The sequence below is a fragment of the Stegodyphus dumicola genome, chromosome 12 (genome assembly GCF_044657685.1).
Source record: "Stegodyphus dumicola isolate Sdum_Otavi_A_Nest chromosome 12, ASM4465768v1".
NCBI lineage: Eukaryota > Metazoa > Arthropoda > Arachnida > Araneae > Eresidae > Stegodyphus > Stegodyphus dumicola.
Genome location: NC_140779.1, coordinates 46782350 through 46804435, shown reverse-complemented (window position 1 = coordinate 46804435; position 22086 = coordinate 46782350). Strand labels below are relative to the sequence as shown.

General features: G+C 33.2%; 1 protein-coding gene across 2 annotated transcripts in view; it reads left to right on the top strand.

The window, feature by feature from the left end:
• The window catches only part of LOC118196181 (glutamyl aminopeptidase-like), a 122292-nt gene that overhangs the window by 50588 nt on the left and 49618 nt on the right, over positions 1-22086 (top strand). For both annotated transcript variants that reach the window (XM_085827685.1, XM_085827686.1), the window contains 4 exons: positions 9511-9645; positions 11782-11913; positions 16795-17071; positions 20888-21015. In XM_085827685.1, the coding sequence (XP_085683811.1) occupies positions 9511-9645; positions 11782-11913; positions 16795-17071; positions 20888-21015 (672 nt within the window). The remainder of the gene's footprint in view (positions 1-9510; positions 9646-11781; positions 11914-16794; positions 17072-20887; positions 21016-22086) is intronic.

The window sequence follows — 22086 nt, the reverse complement described above, 5'->3', positions numbered from 1 at the left end:
TATGAAAAAGTGTGCATTTTAGGTAGGTTTTCCATTTGTCAAGAGTCATGATATTGAGTATTGTTAAAAAATTTTATCAACTTTGTACTATTAAAATTTTTTGATCATTAAATAGATAAGTGAAAGTTCACTTACCTTCTAAATAGGGCTGCCCTGAACTGCCTGCTTTTCCTTCTTCTCGGTATCTGTCTCTATGATGAACTTCGAACACAGCTATAAACTTTTTAAGAAATTTTAATTCATATGAAAGATATCTACAAAATATTTACATTTACAAGTTACAATGAATACAAGCATAATTTATACGGAGACGGTCTATCTTTATACATCTGTTAGACGCGTCAGCCGTTCAACTGATTACTTTTAGTCTCTTTCGCCAGAGGGCGTTCGTGGAAGTAAAGTTCTAGTAAGCAAACGCGACACTCCCACCTTGAGGTCCAGTATCAACAGAGGATGGACCTCAACTGACCTGTAGTTCAAGTCTTTTGAGATTTCGTCATACGTCGAGTTCTGTACCTCACTTGCATATCTGACTCAGGTGTAAAGTTGAGTTCAAGAGGTATGAGGTTCTTAGTAGGTCTTATAATCTCCCCTTGTGCAGTTTTCAGTTTCACTAATCTAATGTATCCGTCGTGGGATGGAAATATTTCCACGATTCTAGCTAAGGGCCAGTTTATCCTTTTTTCGTTGTTGGACACAATTACAAGATCACCAACTTTCACAGAAGATGGTTCGCGGATGAATTTTGAGCTTTGTTTTAGTTGCCCTAAATATTCTGATCGAAATCTTTTTCGTAAATCTTTTCTCAATTTGGCTCTGTAAAGGTATCTTTTATTGATGGATTTAGAATCCAAAAGATCTAATTCAGGAACTCCAGTCTCTGGAATTTCTGTTAGAAACATTGCTGGGGTGAGAGCTCTTAAATCCTTTACGTCTTCTGACAAATACGAGAGAGGACGGTTGTTCATAATGCTCTCGCAGTCACAAATGATTGTCAACAGTTCTTCGTAGTTCAGAGAAGATTTTCCTAGTACCTTTCGAAGAATTCTCTTTAGTACTCCAATTAATCTTTCCCACCACCCTCCCCACCATGGCGAGGAAGGGGGTATAAATTTCCATTCAATTTTCTTAACTGTTGCATTTTCTAAGATAGAATTCCAATCTATGGTCTTAAACAAATTATTTGATCCAACAAAATTGGTTCCATTGTCGGAGTATACAGTGACAGGTCTACCCCTTCGAGCGATGAATCGCCTGAACGCGTGCAGGAAACTTTCGGTTGATAGAGATGAGACTAGCTCTAAGTGAACTGCTCTATATATTGCGCAAGTAAAAATGACGATCCATGTTTTTTGGCCTCCTTTTAAAATTAAGGGACCCGTCAGATCAACACCAATAATCTCAAAAATTAAAGCATCTCTTATTCTGTCTTCAGGTAGTGGCGCTTGAGGAATCTTATATGAATCAGAGTCGAACCTTCGACATCGTACACAGTTTTGGATAACCTTGCGTACGGTCTTCCTACTCTTCATGATCCAATATTTTTCACGCAAAGCGCACATAACGAATTGTACTCCAGCGTGACTTAGCCTTTCATGTTCAGATTTGATCAGTTTTAATACTAATGGATGTTCTGAGGGAAGTAAAACTGGGTAACGAAAGTCAGCATCATCGTCTCTCTGAAAGATACGTGTCTTCACTTTTATAAGGCCATTGGAGTCCATGATAGGTTCTAGAGCACGTATTCTTTTATCTTTCAATCCTTCGAAAGATTCTTGTTGGATGAGTCGGAAAACCACTGTTTCAGCTCCCTTTAGTTCTTCGACTGAAATTCTCCCATGAGTTCTTTCAGATGGTGGTGTTGTAGCATTTTTAATGAATCTAAAGATCCAAGATACGACCTTTATGATCTTTTCGAATTTTGAAATATTGTCAAAAAGGTTAAATTTATCTGCATTCGTGTTATTGCTGGCTGAAACCACAGTTCGTTTTCTCTCTCCATTTACTATATCGAAGTCAGGATGTTCTCCATCTGCAATAGGCCACTCTTCTGGAGGTCGATAAATCCAATCTGGTCTTTTCCACCATTCGGATTTCCTCAATTCTTTTGCAGAGCAACCGCGTTATGGCAAATCCGAAGGATTAAACTTTCCGGGAATGTGATGCCAGTGATCTGGGTTACTCAGTTTTCGAATCTTATTTACTCGATTGGCTATAAAAGTGGACCAATTTTCTTTCTGTTTTATCCAAAAGAGGGTATTTTTGGAATCCGTCCAGTAAAAAACTGGAACCTCTTTTAGTTTCAAGTCTTCTCTTATTGTATGAGAGAGCCTGGCTCCAATAGTGCAAGCGAGTATCTCTAGTCGAGGTATGGTGAGTGCTTTTAGGGGAGCAACTCTCGCTTTAGATTGTATCAATTGACAAGTGACTCCACTCTCACCGCTGTGTCTAAGGAAAATGCAGGTCGCATACGCGTCCTTGCTTGCGTCTGAAAATACATGCAGAGTGGTACTTTCGTCTATTTTGGGAAGCAATTTAGGAATTTTGATGTCTTTCAAATATTTTAACTGAGATGACCATGTGAAAAATTTCCTTGCTAGATCATTCGGCAAATTAGTATCCCAGTTAATTTTCTGTTTCCAGCACTCTTGCAGAATCAGTTTAGGCAAGAGAGTAACTGGACTAGTAAACCCAATTGGGTCAAAGATTTTACTCAATTCGGAAAGAACAGATCTTTTGCTCAATACAGGGTTTTCTTCATATTTTACGTGACAAGACAAAGTATCGTCAAACAAGTCCCATTTCAATCCCAATACTGACACAACATCTTCATAATCTTTATCAGAAAGGTTTAGAATTGAAGTTTCATTTTTAAGTCTATTATGTTTCCATCCTCTTAGGTCAAATTTTGCAGTAGCCATTATTTCCTTAGATCCTTTGATAAATGAGTTTAATTCTTCAATTGATTCCACGCTCGCTACGCAGTTATCCACATACATGGCTTTCTTTAGCTTTGAAGCTATTTCCTGATGATGTTTTGGTACATTTTCCAAATGGTAGTTAATCGTGGCAGCGAGTAAAAAGGGGCTGGCGTTTACGCCGAATACAACCCTTCGGTGCCGATATATAGTCAGTTTTTCAGGCTGTCCTTTCTCCCACCATAGGAAGCGGAGAAAATCTCGATCCGCTGGATTCACACCTATCTGAAGAAATGCTCTTTTTATATCCGAAATTACTCCATACTTCCCCTCTCGAAATTTTATCAAAATTTTGGGGATCAATTCAAGATAATTAGGACCCTTTTCCAGGCAGTCGTTCAGAGATACCGAATTTTTCTCCTTTGCAGATGCGTCGAACACTGGTCGAATTTTGGTAGTCGAATTTTCCCGAAACACTGCTCTATGTGGCAGATAATGCCCTTTGATCTTTTCTGCCTCCGAAATATCGATAGGTTCAATTATTCCCTCTTCTACCCAATCCTTTAAAACAGTTTCGTAGGCTTCTAAGGAATTCTTTGTCTGAAGGGTTTTCACGCAAGACTTCAGACGCTTTTCTGCAAGGATTCTATTATCTGGCAACTCAGGATGAATTTGAAGCCATGGAAGTGATACCTGATACCTTCCAGCGTCATCTCTTTCTAAAGTACGGATGAAATAATTTTCTGTAGCCTTTTGTATTTCTTGTTTTGTTTGCGAAAGAGCTGGTTCAGTTATTCCGATAGAATCAAGAGACCACAAGTCACAAATTTTTCTGTCACTAATGTGTAGTGATAAAAGAACTTCATTAAAATTTTTTCCCTTTACCTTCGTTCTCCCTAATATTGTCCAACCAAGGTGTGTATTCATCGCTACTAAACTCTCCGTTACGTGTATTATTTCCCCTGTAAAGAGTTTTCCGGCATAATCTGCTCCTACAAGCATGTGTATTTCGTTAGGGTGTTTTTCAAATAAACAAGAATTCTCATTAGTTACATCACTGGGAAAAATTTTGTAACCTCTTAGTTTCTTTAAGCATTCCCTATCCTCCAATTTTGGAATATGTGAGCATATGGTTTTTTGGCTCAAAACTTCCATTTCGCATGTGAATCCTGTTTCTGGATTATTTAACTTAATCAGATACTTGTTGTGATTTTCCCTTTTTTCTATTCCTCCAAAAAGCCCATGAGTCACACTTTCCTGACCTAAAGATTTTAGTTTTAATTTCTCCGCAAGAAATGTGCTGATATATGATCTGCTACTTCCGGTATCCAGAATTATTCGTATAAAATTGCTTTCACCATCTCCGTAAACATTGGCAATTAAAGTTTGCAAGATTACACTTTCATAGGATGAATTATTCGTTAAGGCCTTATTTTCACTTTGTTCTTCCTTAATTTCTCCGTTTTCGTTTTTAAAACACATTATAGTGGCATGTCGTTGTTTACATAATTCACACCTTATTCTAGAAGTGCAATTAAAACTGAGATGCCGTGGGTGTAAACAGCGATAACAGATCCCTTTCGCTTTGCATTTCTCCCTTTTTTTCTCAGTAGACCATAAAGATGCTTGTTTACACGTTATAGACTCGTGATCAGAAGAGTCGCAGAAAACACATGGTGTTTGTCCCCCCCGCAAACTTGCGTTCGTTAACTCCGAAGCTGTGTGTTTCGCAATAGGTCTGGGTTCACTCAGTTTGTTATGCTTTTGTGGCGCCGCCTTTGGCTGGACCGTCTGGAATGTACGTTCCCGCGCAACTAACTGTTCAGAAAGAAATTCCACTAGGTGATTCAAATCGTAATTTGATTTTCGAACTGTTTTATTATACTCCAAAACCAAATCTGGGGGCAATGTTTTAAGCAAAATAGGTGTTAATAAAGCTCCATATGTTTCTGAGGTCATATTTAATGATTCAAGACATCGAATATGTTTCTGTATATAATTGAATAACTTACGGAAATTTTGAATGTCATTAGAATCCTTTAGAGGTCTTTTTTTCAGTAATTTATCTATATGGGCGTTTATCAGTACATCTTTATTTCCAAATCGTTCTGTGAGGAGTTTAACTGAAGTTTCGTAATTTTCTTCGGTTAAATCGAAACCGTCAATGGTGTTATAAGCAGTGCCTCCCAAAAAGGATTTCAAATAATTAAATTTGCTTATAGCGTCAAGCGTTTTATTTTGGTGTATGGCTGATGAAAAAGTGTTCCAAAATGTCAGCCATTCGCAGCTCTCGCCATAAAACTTCGGAATCGTAAGTTTAGGAAGCTTCACATTATGACTTTCGATTTTAACGTTTTCTATAATACTTTCACTTAACTGTTCAGTGCTTCGTAACACATTAAATTTTTGTTGTTCTATATTAATTTCTTTCAATTTTTTGTTAGCTTTGTATTTAAATGTAGTTATTCTTTCACGATATTCGTCAACACCGTTTAATTCCTGGTCTAGATCCTTTATGTTTATTAATTTTTCTATATCGGCATCTATTTGTTTTAACTCGTTCGATTTTTCATTTAAGAGTTCTAAAGAAATTTCTAGTTCCTCTGCATTCACTTCTGTTTTTGGTAATTCAGTTTCGATTCGGCCAATTAATTTTGTAACGGCAGCCCTTATGTGGCCGCGTTTCCTTTTCAATGTATCGATAAATTCCGTCATTATTTAATATTCAACAATTCAACAAGTATCAGCAATCCACTAATTATTTATGCTTATGTATTATCTATATAACTGATATCAATTTAGACAGTTTCAATAGTTAGGAAAACAGCAGTTACTGGCAGTCCCTGTTCGGGCGCCATGTTAAAAAATTTTATCAACTTTGTACTATTAAAATTTTTTGATCATTAAATAGATAAGTGAAAGTTCACTTACCTTCTAAATAGGGCTGCCCTGAACTGCCTGCTTTTCCTTCTTCTCGGTATCTGTCTCTATGATGAACTTCGAACACAGCTATAAACTTTTTAAGAAATTTTAATTCATATGAAAGATATCTACAAAATATTTACAAGTTACAATGAATACAAGCATAATTTATACGGAGACGGTCTATCTTTATACATCTGTTAGACGCGTCAGCCGTTCAACTGATTACTTTTAGTCTCTTTCGCCAGAGGGCGTTCGTGGAAGTAAAGTTCTAGTAAGCAAACGCGACAAGTATATTAGGGAAAAGTTTAGGTAGATCAAGTAGACTGGTATAGATTTCTTCTAGAGGAAGTGAGGTATATAAGTTTTCAAAATCATAGCAGTTAATGTTTTGGATGTTAATGGTTTGAATGGTATTAATGACAGGAGTGTTATTATGAATGATCCAGCAATAGTTATGATTAGTGTTACAATCATTGAAAATAAATTTACAGATTTTATTAAGTTGAATTGAAAAATAATAGTCTACATTTTTCTTGTAATTATTAGTTCCATTAGCTATAAATCTAAATTTTAATGGTGTTTTATGGAATTTGGGAATCGCATAAAGATTAGTAAATCTGTTGTAGTTTGCATTGAAAGTAATATTGAGTTTCTTATGAAAAGTTTTAATCCTGTTTATTATAGATGTTTCTGTAAGGTTGGCTAATTGATAAGTAGTTGTGTTGCGTCTTTACGAAAAATTTCAGCGTAGAATTGTTTTCATATAATGCTAAAGTTATTAGTTGCTTTATCAATTTTTGTAATAGTAAAAAGCTGTTTTAATTTATTAATATCTGATATAAGTTGCGACCAATTCAGTGTACTTTTAAATTTGAGGTGACTGATTTCGGTGGATATGCGTTGAAGAATTTTAGCTTTCCATTTTAAGAAGGTATCTATGGGTAAATTAAGTTGATAGCTTGCTTTAACTATTAATTCGTTGATGTTGTTTTCGAAAGTCTTGTAACAGTAATTTGTAGTCATGTTTCTGACTGGTCTAAATTTTGTACCATAACTCATTAGTGTTTTTAGTTGATGGTTTTGTATGATATTCAGGTTGCCAGTAATTATGTGCTGGTGATGAGAATCTACGTAATTGCTGTAAATTGGTGTCTTACAATGTCATTCTGCAGTTTCATCTATTTCATGGTGGTTAGTGAGCAAGTTGTTTAAGGTCCTTTGATATTTAAATGCAATCATTGGTATTGTGTCAACTGCGGGGAAGTAATCTTTACAATCTCTGATGATTCTTGAGAAATGAATATTGTCAAACTGAGGATGTAGAAAATTGACTTTAAAATAAATTTTGCGTTGAGTGAGACTATTAGAGAGTCTGAAAAGACTAAAATCAAGAATCATGTCTTTAATGATTTGTATGTCGTCGTAGCTTTCTTGAATGAATTTTTTTAGTTTGATAAGGAATTTATTAGTACAGGAGTGTAACCAGTTGAGAAGTTTCTTGGGAAAGTAGTCTGAGTCAAAAAAAACATTTCAATTGTTTTTTCAATGCAAGTGTATCCAAAGTGGATAAAAATCTCGCATTATTTTTTATTTTGCTTCCTCTTTTTCCTCTCTGCGTTTTGATGCTGTAGAGCTTAAATTGGCTGAAAATAGACTTCTTAGAAGTATCTCTATGACTATGTATATAAGCGTTAAGTCCATATGGATAAAGTGAACGTTGTTTTAGTATATAGAGAGATTCCTGAAAAATTCGTGTTTTGTGATTGGGTATTATATCTAGTATCTGAAGTTGAATAGAGTTGAAGTCATGGTGTTTAAAGTGTTCTAACTCTGCTGTATTAAGTTGTGATGGTGTACATATTTTAATGCTATTTTTTGTGCGTTGAATTTTTTGATTTGAGCTCTATGGTTATTGATTCGAAAGTTAAGATTGTTTTTAGTCTGTCCTATATATTTAATATGTCAAGTACCGCATGTAATCATGTAAATACAGTTAAATGTTTTTCATAGAAATTGTTTTTTGGGTTTACCTATAGCAGGCATGGCGTTAAATTTTCAAGTTTGTCATCTAGTGGAATGACATTTAATGATTTCAATATGAGTTAAACTAGCAAGATATAAAAGTAAGGAGGCTGCTAACCTTCAATACAGTAAAGTTTTTGTATAAGAACTTTAAAACTTAAAAAGGATGGAGATAATATATAAAGTGGCTATATATATATATATATATGGGTATATATATATATATATACCCACTCTGTTACTCGGATCAGTGAGCTCAGTTTTTTTTTATTTATTTTTATTTTTATATGTTGGTTAATTGTGCAATTTTTTTTGTTTAAAAATGATTTAATTATGTTATTCTTATCTTCCGGTTAAGGCTTTTATGCCTTTAATTAATCTGCATTCAGTAGTTGTAGAATTATCAACAATTTTAAAAAAGTGCGCCTAAACTTAACTTTTTTTACAATAGCAGCCGTCTGAAACTTAACAGAATAGTAAATTAGGTCTTTCTGCACCTTCAGTGTCTTTTTGCCGAGTGCCTCTTTTTTACCATAGTAGTCATATTTGTCTACGTTTGAAACTTAGCAGAATAGTTCATTAAGTATTTCTACATCTTCAGTGTGTTCTTGCCGAGTGGGACCAAAAGGAAACTTTTAATTTTGTGCACCGAAAAATCTGCCTTCTTGCCTGCAGGCCGAATTGCTTGCTTTTGCGTAGAAATTGTAATTTTAATTTAAAAAAAAAATTTTTTTTATTTGTTTTAACTGTATTTAGAGTTTTACGTCTTTCTATCTGTTTCAATTATTAATGAAAATATTTTGAGCTTTTTTGTATTTTTGCCTCATCGCGAAGTGAGAACTGAATTTATCGAATGAGAAATATATCTCTAATGAAATTCGAGGAAATATGTTTAAATGAAATGTGGGAATAATGCGTATATTCCGTAGAAGGAAGTCATGTGGTGTACACATCCAGATCTTTTTTAAATGGCTTGATGATTAATTGTGTAGACGTTTCAACTGTTTGGAGTATTTCTTTGCAAAGGTTTTTGCCAAATTAATTCTGAACGCCAGTGTACCACTTTTAATTTTATCATGGTAATTATAAATTTAACTCTGTCTAATTAAACCTCGTTTTTATTCTTTTTTTTTTAATTCAAGTATTTCGAGTCTCGTAATCATTATATAAGGGCCCACCAGCGGCCGAGTGGTAAAGTCGCTGAACACTGGTAGTTCGGTCCGAGGTTCGAATCCCGCGAACGGGCTGGCTGCATGGGTGTTTTCGTGGTTTTCCCCATGTGTAACGTGTATACGAGCCAGTTTCCCTTAGAAAGTCCTCCACGAAGGCATCCCTCCTCTTAGGCAGATAGCCCTCGAGGCTTTGCCATAATCACACACACACACACACGTAATCATTATATAAATAAACATACAATCTTTTCACAAATTGTAAAAAACCATATCTTCAGTAGGATGTTAGTTACTTAAATAATTTCCGTTTTTCGCTCTTGGTCATATTTTTGTGAATCCATATTCATATACCCTTAATTAAGTTGTCTCATTCCATAAAATGTACAATAGGATGCTGTATATTTATAATGAACAGAATAATTTCTTTAAAATTTTATTTTATCGTATATTTAATTTTATGTTTTTCCTTACAGATGGATGAGTTCGTTGTTTCATTTACTCAAGAAGCTTTATCTCTAGACAGTCTTCAGAATTCCCATCCAATAGTAATTGATGCTATTGATCCTCAAGAAATAGAAGCAGCGTTCGATCTCATAGTTTATAAAAAGGTTTGAAATTACATTCGAGCCGCATATTATAAAATTTAGCTATATATTCCGTGACATTTTGCATACAATTTCCATAAATATATATAAAAACCTATATGCTACGTAGAAAAGGCTTTATCTATAGACTTGCATAGATTTGGCTGCATAGAAAAGGATAATGAAAAATTATATCTCTATTTACATAGATTTAGTAATAATAATTAAGAGTAAGTTAATAAATATTTTAGCTGCTGATTTTGATATAGAAATTAATTTTACAAATTATCAAATCGTATTTATTTTCTTTCATAATATATTTCAGTAAAATGAAGTAATCTTCCGGCTTTGTCTGAAGCGTGTTTCCTCAATTTCCATTTTTTATAGCTTACTAGCAGCTGCGCGGTCAGCCTCCGTCTGGCTTTTAAATGTACTAGAAAATGCCGAAAGGGAACACCAAACATTAAATTTAAAACTGCGCAGAATTTTACTCTACAGAACAATTGTATCAAAAAAAATTTTTTTTCAATAAAAATGTATTGCATATAAAACCCATTACAATGAAATAAGCAAAAGCCCTTAATACATATATTAAATATCCTAATAAAATTAAATAACTTTCCGTTGCCTTCTCTTAACAAACGTCTAGTATCCAAGAGAAACATTAAAGTTAAAAACTGCATAGAATTATAGCCCTCATTTTTCCAAATGGCAATAGTGCTGGTTTTCAACTGTCAGCAGTCCAGTATACAAAGCATTGAATGAAGAAATGTTGCCAAAACCATATTTCTGAAAGAGTGAAACTATTCAAAATGATGCGATTTCATCAAAAAAGATAAAATTAAAAAAAAATCTGATTAGAATTTTGAAAAAATCGCTTCGAGGTGCACTGGCTCTTGTCTAGATGCATCTGTGCTACGTTTCTGAACGGAAGAATTTCCAGTTCATGAAAACTGTGCATCTGGTATCCAAAATGACAAATGTTTTCGAAGTTACGAAATTCTATTAAATTTACATTGCTCTACTAAGAGTCCAAAAAAATTGGCACAATTTTAGATTTATTTTGTAAATATTTTGAAAATGATTATTTTCCGTTTCGTGCTTTTTTGCTTTATTTATTTTGTTTCAACTTAACTATTTTATTATATTCACCCTGTGTTTCTTAAACCTATATATTACGCTGTTTCGTTACAAATTATTTTAAATAAATTAAGCTAGACTATCTCTGCTTAACTTTGGCAATTGTCGCTTTTTAACTCAGCATTAATTCGTTTTCATTGATTAAGCAATAACAAGAGAATATTTTGTCATATCAAATAGTATTTACATTGTGCCTATTAAATGAAATAATTCATTTTGTTAATATGAACAAATTTAAGTTTTAAACCGTTGGCAAATGTAACTGTAGAATTTGAACAGCACACGTAAAATCAGACATGCATTTTAAAACTGGAGATATATTATCTACTAAACTGATTTCATCTAATTTTTTAATTAATCTGCAACATCAACATTCAAATAATGTGCAGAAATACATTTTCATAAGTTATACAGTATACAATTATAAATCTTTTGGCTGAAAATATGAAATTAATAGTTTTGCATTTATTCACACAGGACATAAAAGAAGTAGATGCTGTCCAACTGTATAAATTGAATTTAATTTTACTTATTTATTTATATTCTTCTTTATTTTCTTTTTTAATTTAATTCGGGGGGGGGGGAAATTCACAATGTGTGTTTTACGTGTTCCACGCTTCGGCATGAAAATTTAGATCTTTACTGAAGTTTCATCACAGAAACTTTACCATTTTCAGCATATACTTCTGAATATGTATACCAGCAATATGAATCTGGTAATATACAGAAATAGCACTTTTGACATGAAATGCATCAAGTACTTAGCATAAACAACTATTAAAAAAATCTCTTTTTAGTTTTCTTTTTGTAGTTCAAAATGTGATTTCGGTTACGTAACCACATACGGGATATGAGTAATGGGAAAGTCCACACATTATAGCTGTATATTTACTTATTTACTTTTCATAGTCTTATTTTGTAATTGAAACAAGAATCTTAATTTTATTAAAATATGCCATCTACTTCTTTTGTCTTTTACACAACTGAAACGTAATAAAAATAACTCTTTTCATTGTATAGGGTGCTTCAATAATAAATATGTTAGCAAACGTTCTTAGTATGGAAACCGTGCAAAAGGGACTATCATCTTACTTGAAGAAATATAGTTTTCAGAATGCTCGTACTGAAGACTTGTGGAATGAATTCACTGAAGTAAGTGCTTTTTTTTTAAATTAAAGAAATATTCAAATGAAAGCCTCCCTGCAAATTGTTTTTACTTTCTGCATTTGTGGAGATAAAGATAATCATTATCTACTTAAAAATCAATCTGAAATGACAAGAAATTTAATATCTTAGCAAATTATTGCTTGGAATACTATTTAAAATTATTTTAAATTGAGCCACCTTTTAATTAATTCAGCTCGCACTTCTACTTTTTGTTTAAGCTTTCTGTACGTTAATCGTTATTAAATTTAAATAAGCATCATGCAGATGGTATGTAAACAAAGGTATTTAACATGTCTGAGAAAAAGAGAAAAGTAGGTAAAGAGAAGCAAAATAAGCCCGTTTTAAAATAGAATGTGTTTGCAGAATGGCTCATTGAAGTGGTACAGGGTTTTATTAAGACACATATTTAAGAGCATTCCATATAGAGGAATTCCCTGAACGAATTTTGAGCTTTACATATCGTAACGCTAAAGCGGATCTTGGCGCAAACGTGTTATCTATAGAACTGCAGCTAAAACGGAGCAGTTATTCAAAGAAAGCACACAGAAAGATTTCCGAATACCTCTTTTGAGCAGCTATACCATTTCCATTCAAAGACTAATAGATAAAATGCATGCCGACAAACTCTTCGTTCATGTAACAATGATTGCCACTTGAAATTTGCAAGGAGAATGATGATTTACGCCAACAAAATATTCTTTCAGGCGCTCAACAACCCCATATGCCACCTCAATGCCCCATTTTCGCACATATATCCAGCTACAAAGCCTGCTTATTTTGTCAGATATTTTTTAATCATGGTGTATGTATATATATATATATAAGTATTGAAAATTAATTTATGATTCCTTACTTCAAAAACGTTATAATAAAATACGATAGCTGCTTTAAAAAATTATTGGGGACCTCAAAATTAACATTCTAAATTTGGTGATCTCCCCCAAAATTCATCTGTTCTCCCAAATTCGAGATTTTTCGACGTTACTTAACGATGCTTAGAAAGGGTAACCAAAACTAATAACTAATGCAAAGACCTAATTAGCAATCATTTAACTAAACAACAGCTAACTAATGATTTGCTAAAACAACAGCAATGTTTCTACACGCTTAAAATACCCGCCACTTTTAAATTGTTGATCAGGCAGAGTTTCAAAAAATGTTACTGCAAATCTAAATGTACCGCAAATAGATGCGCTTGTCGCAAAATCCATTTGCTATGTAATTCAAAGTATCACTAATCTTTCGATTACGCTGATAAGCATAATTTTATCATATGTTTTGCGAATTCATTTCCTCAATTGTAATAATATTTTAAAGCTTTTTATTCTTTGCATTATGGTTTTTTAATTGATTGGTGATTGATTCTATCTACTAATTTGATGATTGTTTGATTGTATTAACTTGATGTTTTTAGATTCGAAAAATAAATAAATAATATTGTGTTAATTTAAACGTACAGAAACGTGCTGTTTTTCTAGCTTTTTTTTTTTTTTTTTTTTTTTAATTTTAACGAGCGCCGAGTATCTAATGTGCCTGGTAGGTAATGCGCAAAGTGGATATAAGATTCCTTCTTTTAAATTTTGAACGGAAAATTGGCGAAACGTTCTTAGCAATGCAGATGACATAATGTGGGTGAACCTTTCAGTGGCGCAATCTAGAAAAAAGTTACTACTTTTAGAATAGAAAGGGGAAACACAGAAATTTAAGAAAATGGATTAAGGAACTATTGCTGTTTTAAACTGTAAGTGATGTTTACACACACACACACACACACATATATATATATATATATATATATATTAAGAAAAATAAAGAATATATAAAAGATTAAATTTGCAACGTAAATTTCCCTTCTCTATTCTAAAATTAGTAACCTCTCTCTGCATTGCGTCATTTCGAGACTATTCTATGTCATATGACTCTTACGTAATTATAATGATGTAAATGGAACTAAAACTCAGCCAGCCAACAGTAATTTTAGAGCAATATTAACTGTCTAATCAGAATGTATTGAAAACCAAAACTAACTCAGTCTGACTTGAGATTTCATCCTGAACATTACGCACTTGCTTTCTACGCTTTGCCTTAGCTAGACTGCTGTCTATCTGCTGCTACTTTCTTGCTACAAAATTAGCAAAAATGTAAGCCTTTTAAAACAGGCACATTTAATGTGCCGATTTGTGTGTAGCCGCATCATGTTGCTGAAAATAAAACTGAAGATTTAATCTGCCTTCGTCTCCAATTTCCTAGTCAATTTCGATCAACACTTCTACGCCATCAAAATTTTTCCTTCTGCTCCTGAATTTATTACAATTAAGTCGACAGGATACATGTCCTGTGCGTCGGATTTCCAGTGGAAATGTCGTCGCAGTGTCTGCTATCTTCTATAATCAACCACCTCTTTAAACGTCCATGTGTAACGGAAATTCATAATGGATATCGAGTACCTGAAAGTTCAAAAATGCTAACGTCAGTGAAAACGAAGTTTACGGCCATCTGTATTATAATTAGAAAAAAAAGGCGTTTTACATCAGCAAAGTGTGCCTGTGCTTCACAGAAGTGTTATCATCGAAATTGTGGCTGCGATTGTAAAACCGAATTAGTTAATTGCCTTCATGTTCTAATCTTCAATATATTTACGGCTCCCGTCAATGTATGTGCGCAGCTTTGTATCAGCAAGTCAATTACACCGAATCGTTCCCAAAACAAGTGTATTTAAAGTCAAAATCCATGCTTCGAAACTTAATCTAGCATATACCGTTGTTTAATAAGTGCAGCAACGTAAATGAACAGCGATATGAAAATGTGAAAAAAAATCGAATCATAGAATTGCTAAGAGTGCTTAAAAATGAAATCTAGAGCCAGCCTTTCAAAATTAATCCAGCGTTTGTTTATAGTAAAAATACGAATGTTTTCCAAGTGCCAACGTTTCAAATAATTCCAGTGCTTTCAAGATCATCGAACTGCATATCTTGATCCGGCTATATGCGAATAAATTAGGATATTCGCAGTCATAGGATTACGCTTAAAGTAGGTGCCAGAAAATTAACTTCGCTCCTGCTTTTTCGTAATTGAATCTACATTGGAAACTGATATTTTTCCCTTAATAAATTGGATACTAAAAAATGTAACACTGTGATATGAAAAAAATATAATTTAATGATATTAGAAATTTGAATTCTAATAATTTAGAAAAGTAAATAAGTAATTCTTAGATTTTTAGTTATTTTTAGGGAAGGCTATTAAGATAAATATTTGTATTTTTGAAATTTTGTTGAAAATTTTCAATATGAATTTTATAATTATTCTAAAAATGAAGTGTATATAAAAATTAAATGAAATTATTACAGATAAGTAACATGTAATTATGGTAAATGCATGTTAAAATTTATGGGTGATTGTATGAGTATCTTGAGGGAGTAGTGGTTCCTAAACAGAGGCCTGTGATTACCTCTATACAGCTGTTCCTTTTACCCTCTTCATGTAAGAAAATATTGGAGGCTCTCATTTTATGAGTGTGTGTAATTTTTTTTAATATTATTATACTTTTTTATTGTGGAATGTGTAAGTGCAGTTCTCAAAGGCCAGTTACTTTATGCAAGGAACGGAGGACTTTTCAAGTAACTTCCTAGGCTCCCTGAGTCACCAGTGCAGACAACACACTGTTTAGCTCAAGAGGACAGCTCAAGAGGACAGAGGATAGATATGTTTGTTTAGAAATATTTCGAGACCTTCCAGTTTGTTAAAATCAGGAACTGTAAATGAAAGATAATAACGGTAAAACCATAATTTCTGAAACTGTTACTCCTATTATATTTATGGTGTTAAAATATAATTTATCAGTATGGAAATTAGTATCATAAATATTTATGTGCGTTACATTTAATTGTAAGTAATGATTATGTAAATGTTTATTTTGTGATATTCTGTGATAACAAGAACCTTTCCTGAAGAATTGTGATTATGTAAACGCTCAAACAAAACGAATTTTGGACTGAAATGCTGAAAAATTCAATGGGACTCTAAAAATTAAAATTTATTTTAAAAAATTGATATTTATAAATTATATTTTACAGGATCAAAATTTTATTTTTATTTATTTATTTATTTATTTATTTATTTATTTTTTTCCCCATTTACTAGTGCTTTAACGCTTTCTCTTTAAAAAGGCTTCTCTGTCGCTACTCCTTTTTCTTCTTGAAGGAAGGGCGGAATATGTAAGAAAAATAAAGAATATATAAAAAACTAGCAACGTTAATTTCCCTTCTCTATTCTAAAAATAATAACCTCTCCCTGCACTGCGTCATTTCAAGACTATTCTATGTTATATGATTCTTATGTAATTATGATGATGTAAATGGAACTAAAACTCAGCCAGCCAATAGTAATTTTAGAGCAATATTAACTGTCCAATCAGAACATATTAAAAACCAAAACTAACTCAGTCTGACTTGAGATTTCATCCTGAACGTTACGCACTTGCTTTCTACGCTTTGCCTTAGCTAGACTGCTGTCTATCTGCTGCTCCTTTCTTGCTACAAAATTAGCAAAAATGTAAGCCTTTTGGAACAGGCACATTAAATTGTTCACACGAAAATTCACATGTGCCGATTCGTGTGTAGCCGCTACATGTTGCTGAAAATAAAACTGAATATTTAATCTGCCTTCGCCTCTAATTTCCGAGTCATTATGGATCAACACTTCTACGCCATCAAAATTTCTCCTCCTGCTCCTGAATTTATTACATATATATATGCATTATATGTGAGTGTGTGAACTAAAAATTAATGACTATATAGTATTACATAATACATACTCGTATTAGAATTATCATTTCCTTATTAATTTTATACCTTCAATTTTTAGGTCGATCTCTCACATATGAATGTATCGCAGATTATGGATACTTGGACACGACAAAAGGGCTATCCTCTTGTTACTGTTACGCTTGAACATACTACAGTAAAGGTCAAACAAGAGAGATTTCTTTTATTTCCCGATTCCGGCAATATCTCGTCTCCCAATTCCGACAATACCTCGTCTTCCGATATATCTCCCTATGACTACAAGTGGTTTGTTCCGATCTCGTACGTCACGGATCTCGGAAACAAACACAGCACTTATTGGTTAAATATGACTGATGGTATGCTACGCTGTTATTAAATACGTACTAAACTAATCCTAATAGTTCGGAGAAAGGAGTATTTTTCCATAAATTTCATATCAAAACAAACACCAATAAAGTCGTCGCTGCGGGTAAATCGGTTTAACTGCTACAAGACTCTGCGTTGAAGAAAAGATAAGCATGCATCTGGTCATGTGACAAAGTAGACAGAAATAAAGAAACAGGCTGGTTGAAATCAAGTAGGCCAGAGAGAAAACAGGATAGAAGTACTCTTTCAGAAATATAATAATTTTCAAGGGATAGTTCGAAGATATAGGGAAAGAGGGTCTGGGGCGTAAAAGTGCCAGGGAATGTATAACATACAGATTGAAAGGAATAAGGGAAATATTAATTCAATGCACGTATAAAATTATCTCTTCGTATTATTACAAAAAAAAACTTAAATTTCATATTATTGAGGAATTTTATAACTGCATGTATGCTTTAAATATTGTGTCCTTCGTGTATACAAAATACTTTTCATAAACTATCTGTTATTTGTAACTTGAGGAAGAGCAATATTTTAAAGCGATTCCTGATGCAAAAGCTGCGTGTCACAAGCGGAACAGGCGAGGGTGGTTATGGGCTGCTATATGATCCAAAACTGGTAACTTATTATCAACAGATAAAACATTGCTTCATAAATAGATAGGTTCTATGAAACTGGCTTCTTTTCTCTGCAAGACCCACGAAGTAATTATATTGAACATACTGATGTTCAGTTCCTGCTTGTGTATTGTAGTCAGTGAAGTACTAAGCACAGAAATGCATTTTGTAAGTAGATCGTCGTTACAATGCCTGTATCATGCTTGTTGATCGCAGTATCAGCGTGTATGGAGAGTGTTTTGAGTGGTGTTATGTGATATATCTTTCGCATAAAGCAGTAAAGCGAATATTGACTCATGTGGTATGTTGCAAGGCTTTGGTGATATGCAGAGTATTTTTTTTTTCGCAGCGAACAACAACAGTCTATCACTGAAATTGATAATGTGCGTAATGTAGTCTGAGTGAGTTAAAACGATAGTTTGTAAACAAGCTTATTCAGCCATAAGCAATCAAAATCCTTCGATGCATCGAAACATAAAGCTTGTGCTATGACGTTTAAGCGTTGGACGATTAGCTGAGTAAATCGGTACAGCTTATGCACTATGAATGCTACCTTTCAAAGTCATGCTTTAAAAGATAAGGATCTTTTTTCCTGTATGTAGTTTCATATGCGTTGAAGATAACTACTCAGCAATTTTTCTGATTGCTGACAGAAGACTTATTGGCCGGTATGACGCTGGTTCACATAATTATTTACAAAACTTCGGGCATTGGAGAAATAGTGGGCACTGGCCAAGTGAACTGGAAGCGCATGAACTGAAGTATATAGTTAATAAGTTTTGTTTACAAGAATGACATTTTAACCATTCCCTTGATAATTTTATTACTGATTCCATGGTATCCAGAGCTTTTAACTGTCCGTTTTGATAGATGCGATCTAGTTGAGGCAATTAATGGGCGGAATATTAGTGGAGACAGCATTCCGAGTAGAATTACCCAGTCTTTATTGTTTAGTTTTTTGTGATGTGCTTGTCATTAGGGCAATGAGTTCGCTTTCCGTACTGCATTTTGATGTTTGATAGGTTTACTCATCCAACCTTTTTTTCACATTGCTTGTCTATTTTCATTCATTACATCTTTCTTCGCCGACTGATGGCGGCTAAGTGAAATATCCCATGCTACCATCTCGATTCTTCTTATCATCCTTTTGTTGTTCCACACATTCTTTTATCTGATGCAGAGTAAAAGCGCGCTTTCGCGCGCTGTCACTCTCTTTCCATTCTATACAAGTCAAGTTAGCTAATCGCAGGATTTTGCATCTACCGAGCGTCTCAACTTCTTTTAGTAAAACATTCTATATGATACTGTTCTTCGTGATGCTAGTGCACCCTTAAAAATTTGAGTTTTTATTATATGAAGCGTTTGATTGTCACTAAAATAAATACAGTCTATTAAAAATTAAAAATGTATTTTTATTATGTTGGAACTTCAGGCTTTCTTATTTATTTCTGAAAAGAGAATTAGTTACAAGATTTGAGAAGAAATTTTCTTTAGAAAACCGATACTTATCATCGTACTTGCTTTCATATTCTAATTAAATCTAATCAATCAATTAAATCTTATCAATCTAATCATATCACCGTATAATATTAAAAGGATATTTTATATTATCACAGCGTATTACGGTGTATCTAGTTATTGACTGTTTGTATTCTATTTTCAAGTAAACTTACTTAATTTTGTTCTGAATAACACAAAATGTACGTAATTTGCACACGTGGATACCATTGCTAATATTTTAGAATCATTCATGTGAGGGTGACGTCTTATCATCAAACAGATATCACACTCACGATTCAAACTATCAGGTTTTATTCCTGAATTATAGAAGAAAAAATAAACGGAATGAGTATGTACAAATGGATTAAATATGTTTAGGAGAGTAATTACACTGGTTCCACTATGGAGATGTAAAAGTCACAGCTGACCACCTACGTGAGGTCACTTTAGATAAGTTCCAAGTCCAATCGCCTACGCGCGACCAGTAAGCGTCTAGTTGTAGCTCCTTCGCAAGCGTTCTGTCAGACCGCTTCTCTCGGACTTCTCGAACCAACTAAAGATCCTGGAAGCTGGAGAGTTCGTACAGAGAAGTGATAGGTAGCGACATCTGGAACTTCGTTGAGGCACGATTCCCACATTCATTTTTAAATATCAAGTGTGAGAGTTAATTAAACTGTTCTGTTGTTAATAAATAATCAAAGGTATCGTATTGGTGTTTCATGCGATATTAATATATGGCAAACATGGGTATTTACCATCATGGATGAGTTCTATGTAATAAAACTGATATTTTCATTGATTCATTAGTAAAGATTTACATTAATTATGTTAAAAGAGCTTAGAAGTTTCAATAAATATGGTAACTTTACTTTTGTAGGATATACTCTGATAAGTTGCTAAAATTGTTTGACTGTTGGTTTTATGGATGATAATAAGAAATACAAGTATTGCGTTCAAGCAACTTGAGAGCTCAGTATTGAATTTGATGCGAAAAATGCTTTTCTCAATTATATTCACAGTGATAGATACATGTACTGTCTAAATACAAACATTTTAATAATAGTGGGTATTTTTAATTATTCCGTCTGCTTCTTGTAAAACTGAAACAATGCTTTATCACTTTATCAAATGCGATGCAGGCAAAAATGAGTCCTTTTGGCGAGGCTTTCTGTATGAGTAATTTTCTGTGCAAATTCTTAGAAAGTTCAGCTGTTCATTTTAAATCAAAAGTGAGTCAAACTAATATGCCATATGTTATAAGAATATCGTTTCACTTTTCTGCAAGCCTTCGTGGTGTAACGTTTAGCATACGCGGCGCGTATTCGAGAGGTCCAGGATCGAGTCTCGGCGAGGGCATTGCTCCTTTTTTAAGTCTCCCGCATCAAAATAACTTAATGTCTCTACGATATAATTCACAAGAATGAGATGTAAATTCCTCTCTCCTATTTTATTTTTTTTTGCCTTTTTATTGCATATTAAAATAGCATAATATTTTTGTGTTATATATTAAGATTTCAACATTGTCTTGGTATTGTCTTATTACACATGTTATTGTTAAAAGTATGAATATTTTAGATCGATAACAATTAATTTATATATAAAGATTCATTTAATATATTATTATCTTCTCTGTGTTAGTCTACAAGTATTCGATTTGAAACATAATTTTGTAAACAAAATTATTCTTAGGTGAATTTGCTTTACCTTCGGAAGCAGAATGGCTGAAAATAAATGTCAATCAAGCTGGGTTTTACAGAGTTATGTATGATAATGTCTTATGGGAAAAGCTGACCAATGTGCTGCATTCTAATCATAAGGTAAAATATTTTTAACATACTAATTATGTTTCAGAAATAAAATATAATAAAAAACTTAAAGAATAATTAATGGTTTTGGCAAAAATATTTGCTTTAATCGTCCAAAATGTGACCAAACTATAACAACATTAGATTACTGATCCTTATTTATTTTAGAAAAGTAATATAACATATAGGAAATTACGTTAGTCTGAAATTTAAATTTAGGCTGATTTTAACATGAGACTGGCAACAGCTGTATAGAAAAAACACGCCTTTTAAGGAAAACATGACAAAACAGACACGAATCTTTTCAAAAGGAGTAAAATTATTTCCTGCATTTCCCAAAACGAATGCTATTTAAATAAATGAATGAATAAAAATCTGAAAGAGTTTAGATTTTAATGCTTTCCAAGAAGGGTGTTTTAACACATACCACACCAAACATGCATTGAAGAAATTAATATTTTTTTATAAATTCTTAAATATGTGTTTCTCTAAGTTTATGCATACATATAAAACCAAACAAACTACCAAATTTGTGTTAGTTTGATCAATGCAGCCTGTCCTAAAAATAAGACAATGGTATAATCCACTGCTATTCATTCTTACGTAGGTGGAATGGGAAAAAGCATCTTAAACATAGTCCAACGTTACATTTTTTACAGATAATTGTTGGTTTTGCAGCAGAGATCTTTAGCTGGCATTTGCTTTGTCTATTCAGGTTTTTTCACAATAACATGTTCATTTCGAAGCTTTAGAAAATTCTCATTAACTTATTGAACACTCAGTTTTTTCTGCAAGATGGATTTCTTGCAATAGAAACTCCCAAATAGGTAACTATTATGTGTCTTTGAAAATCAAGTAGGCTCATACTGTCATCACTTAATAAGTGTCTGAGCTTCCATGAAGCGACAAATGCTGTCTCATGAGGAAAAGCCTTCGGAATACTTTCGAATTTGGATTCACATTTTACCCATTTGGGATTTACATCATTACCTTCATCGCTATTTGAAATGAAAATTTCAATATTACCAGCAACCTCTTTAGGACTTCCTTAATCACACATTATTTCTTCCATCTCTCTTGTAG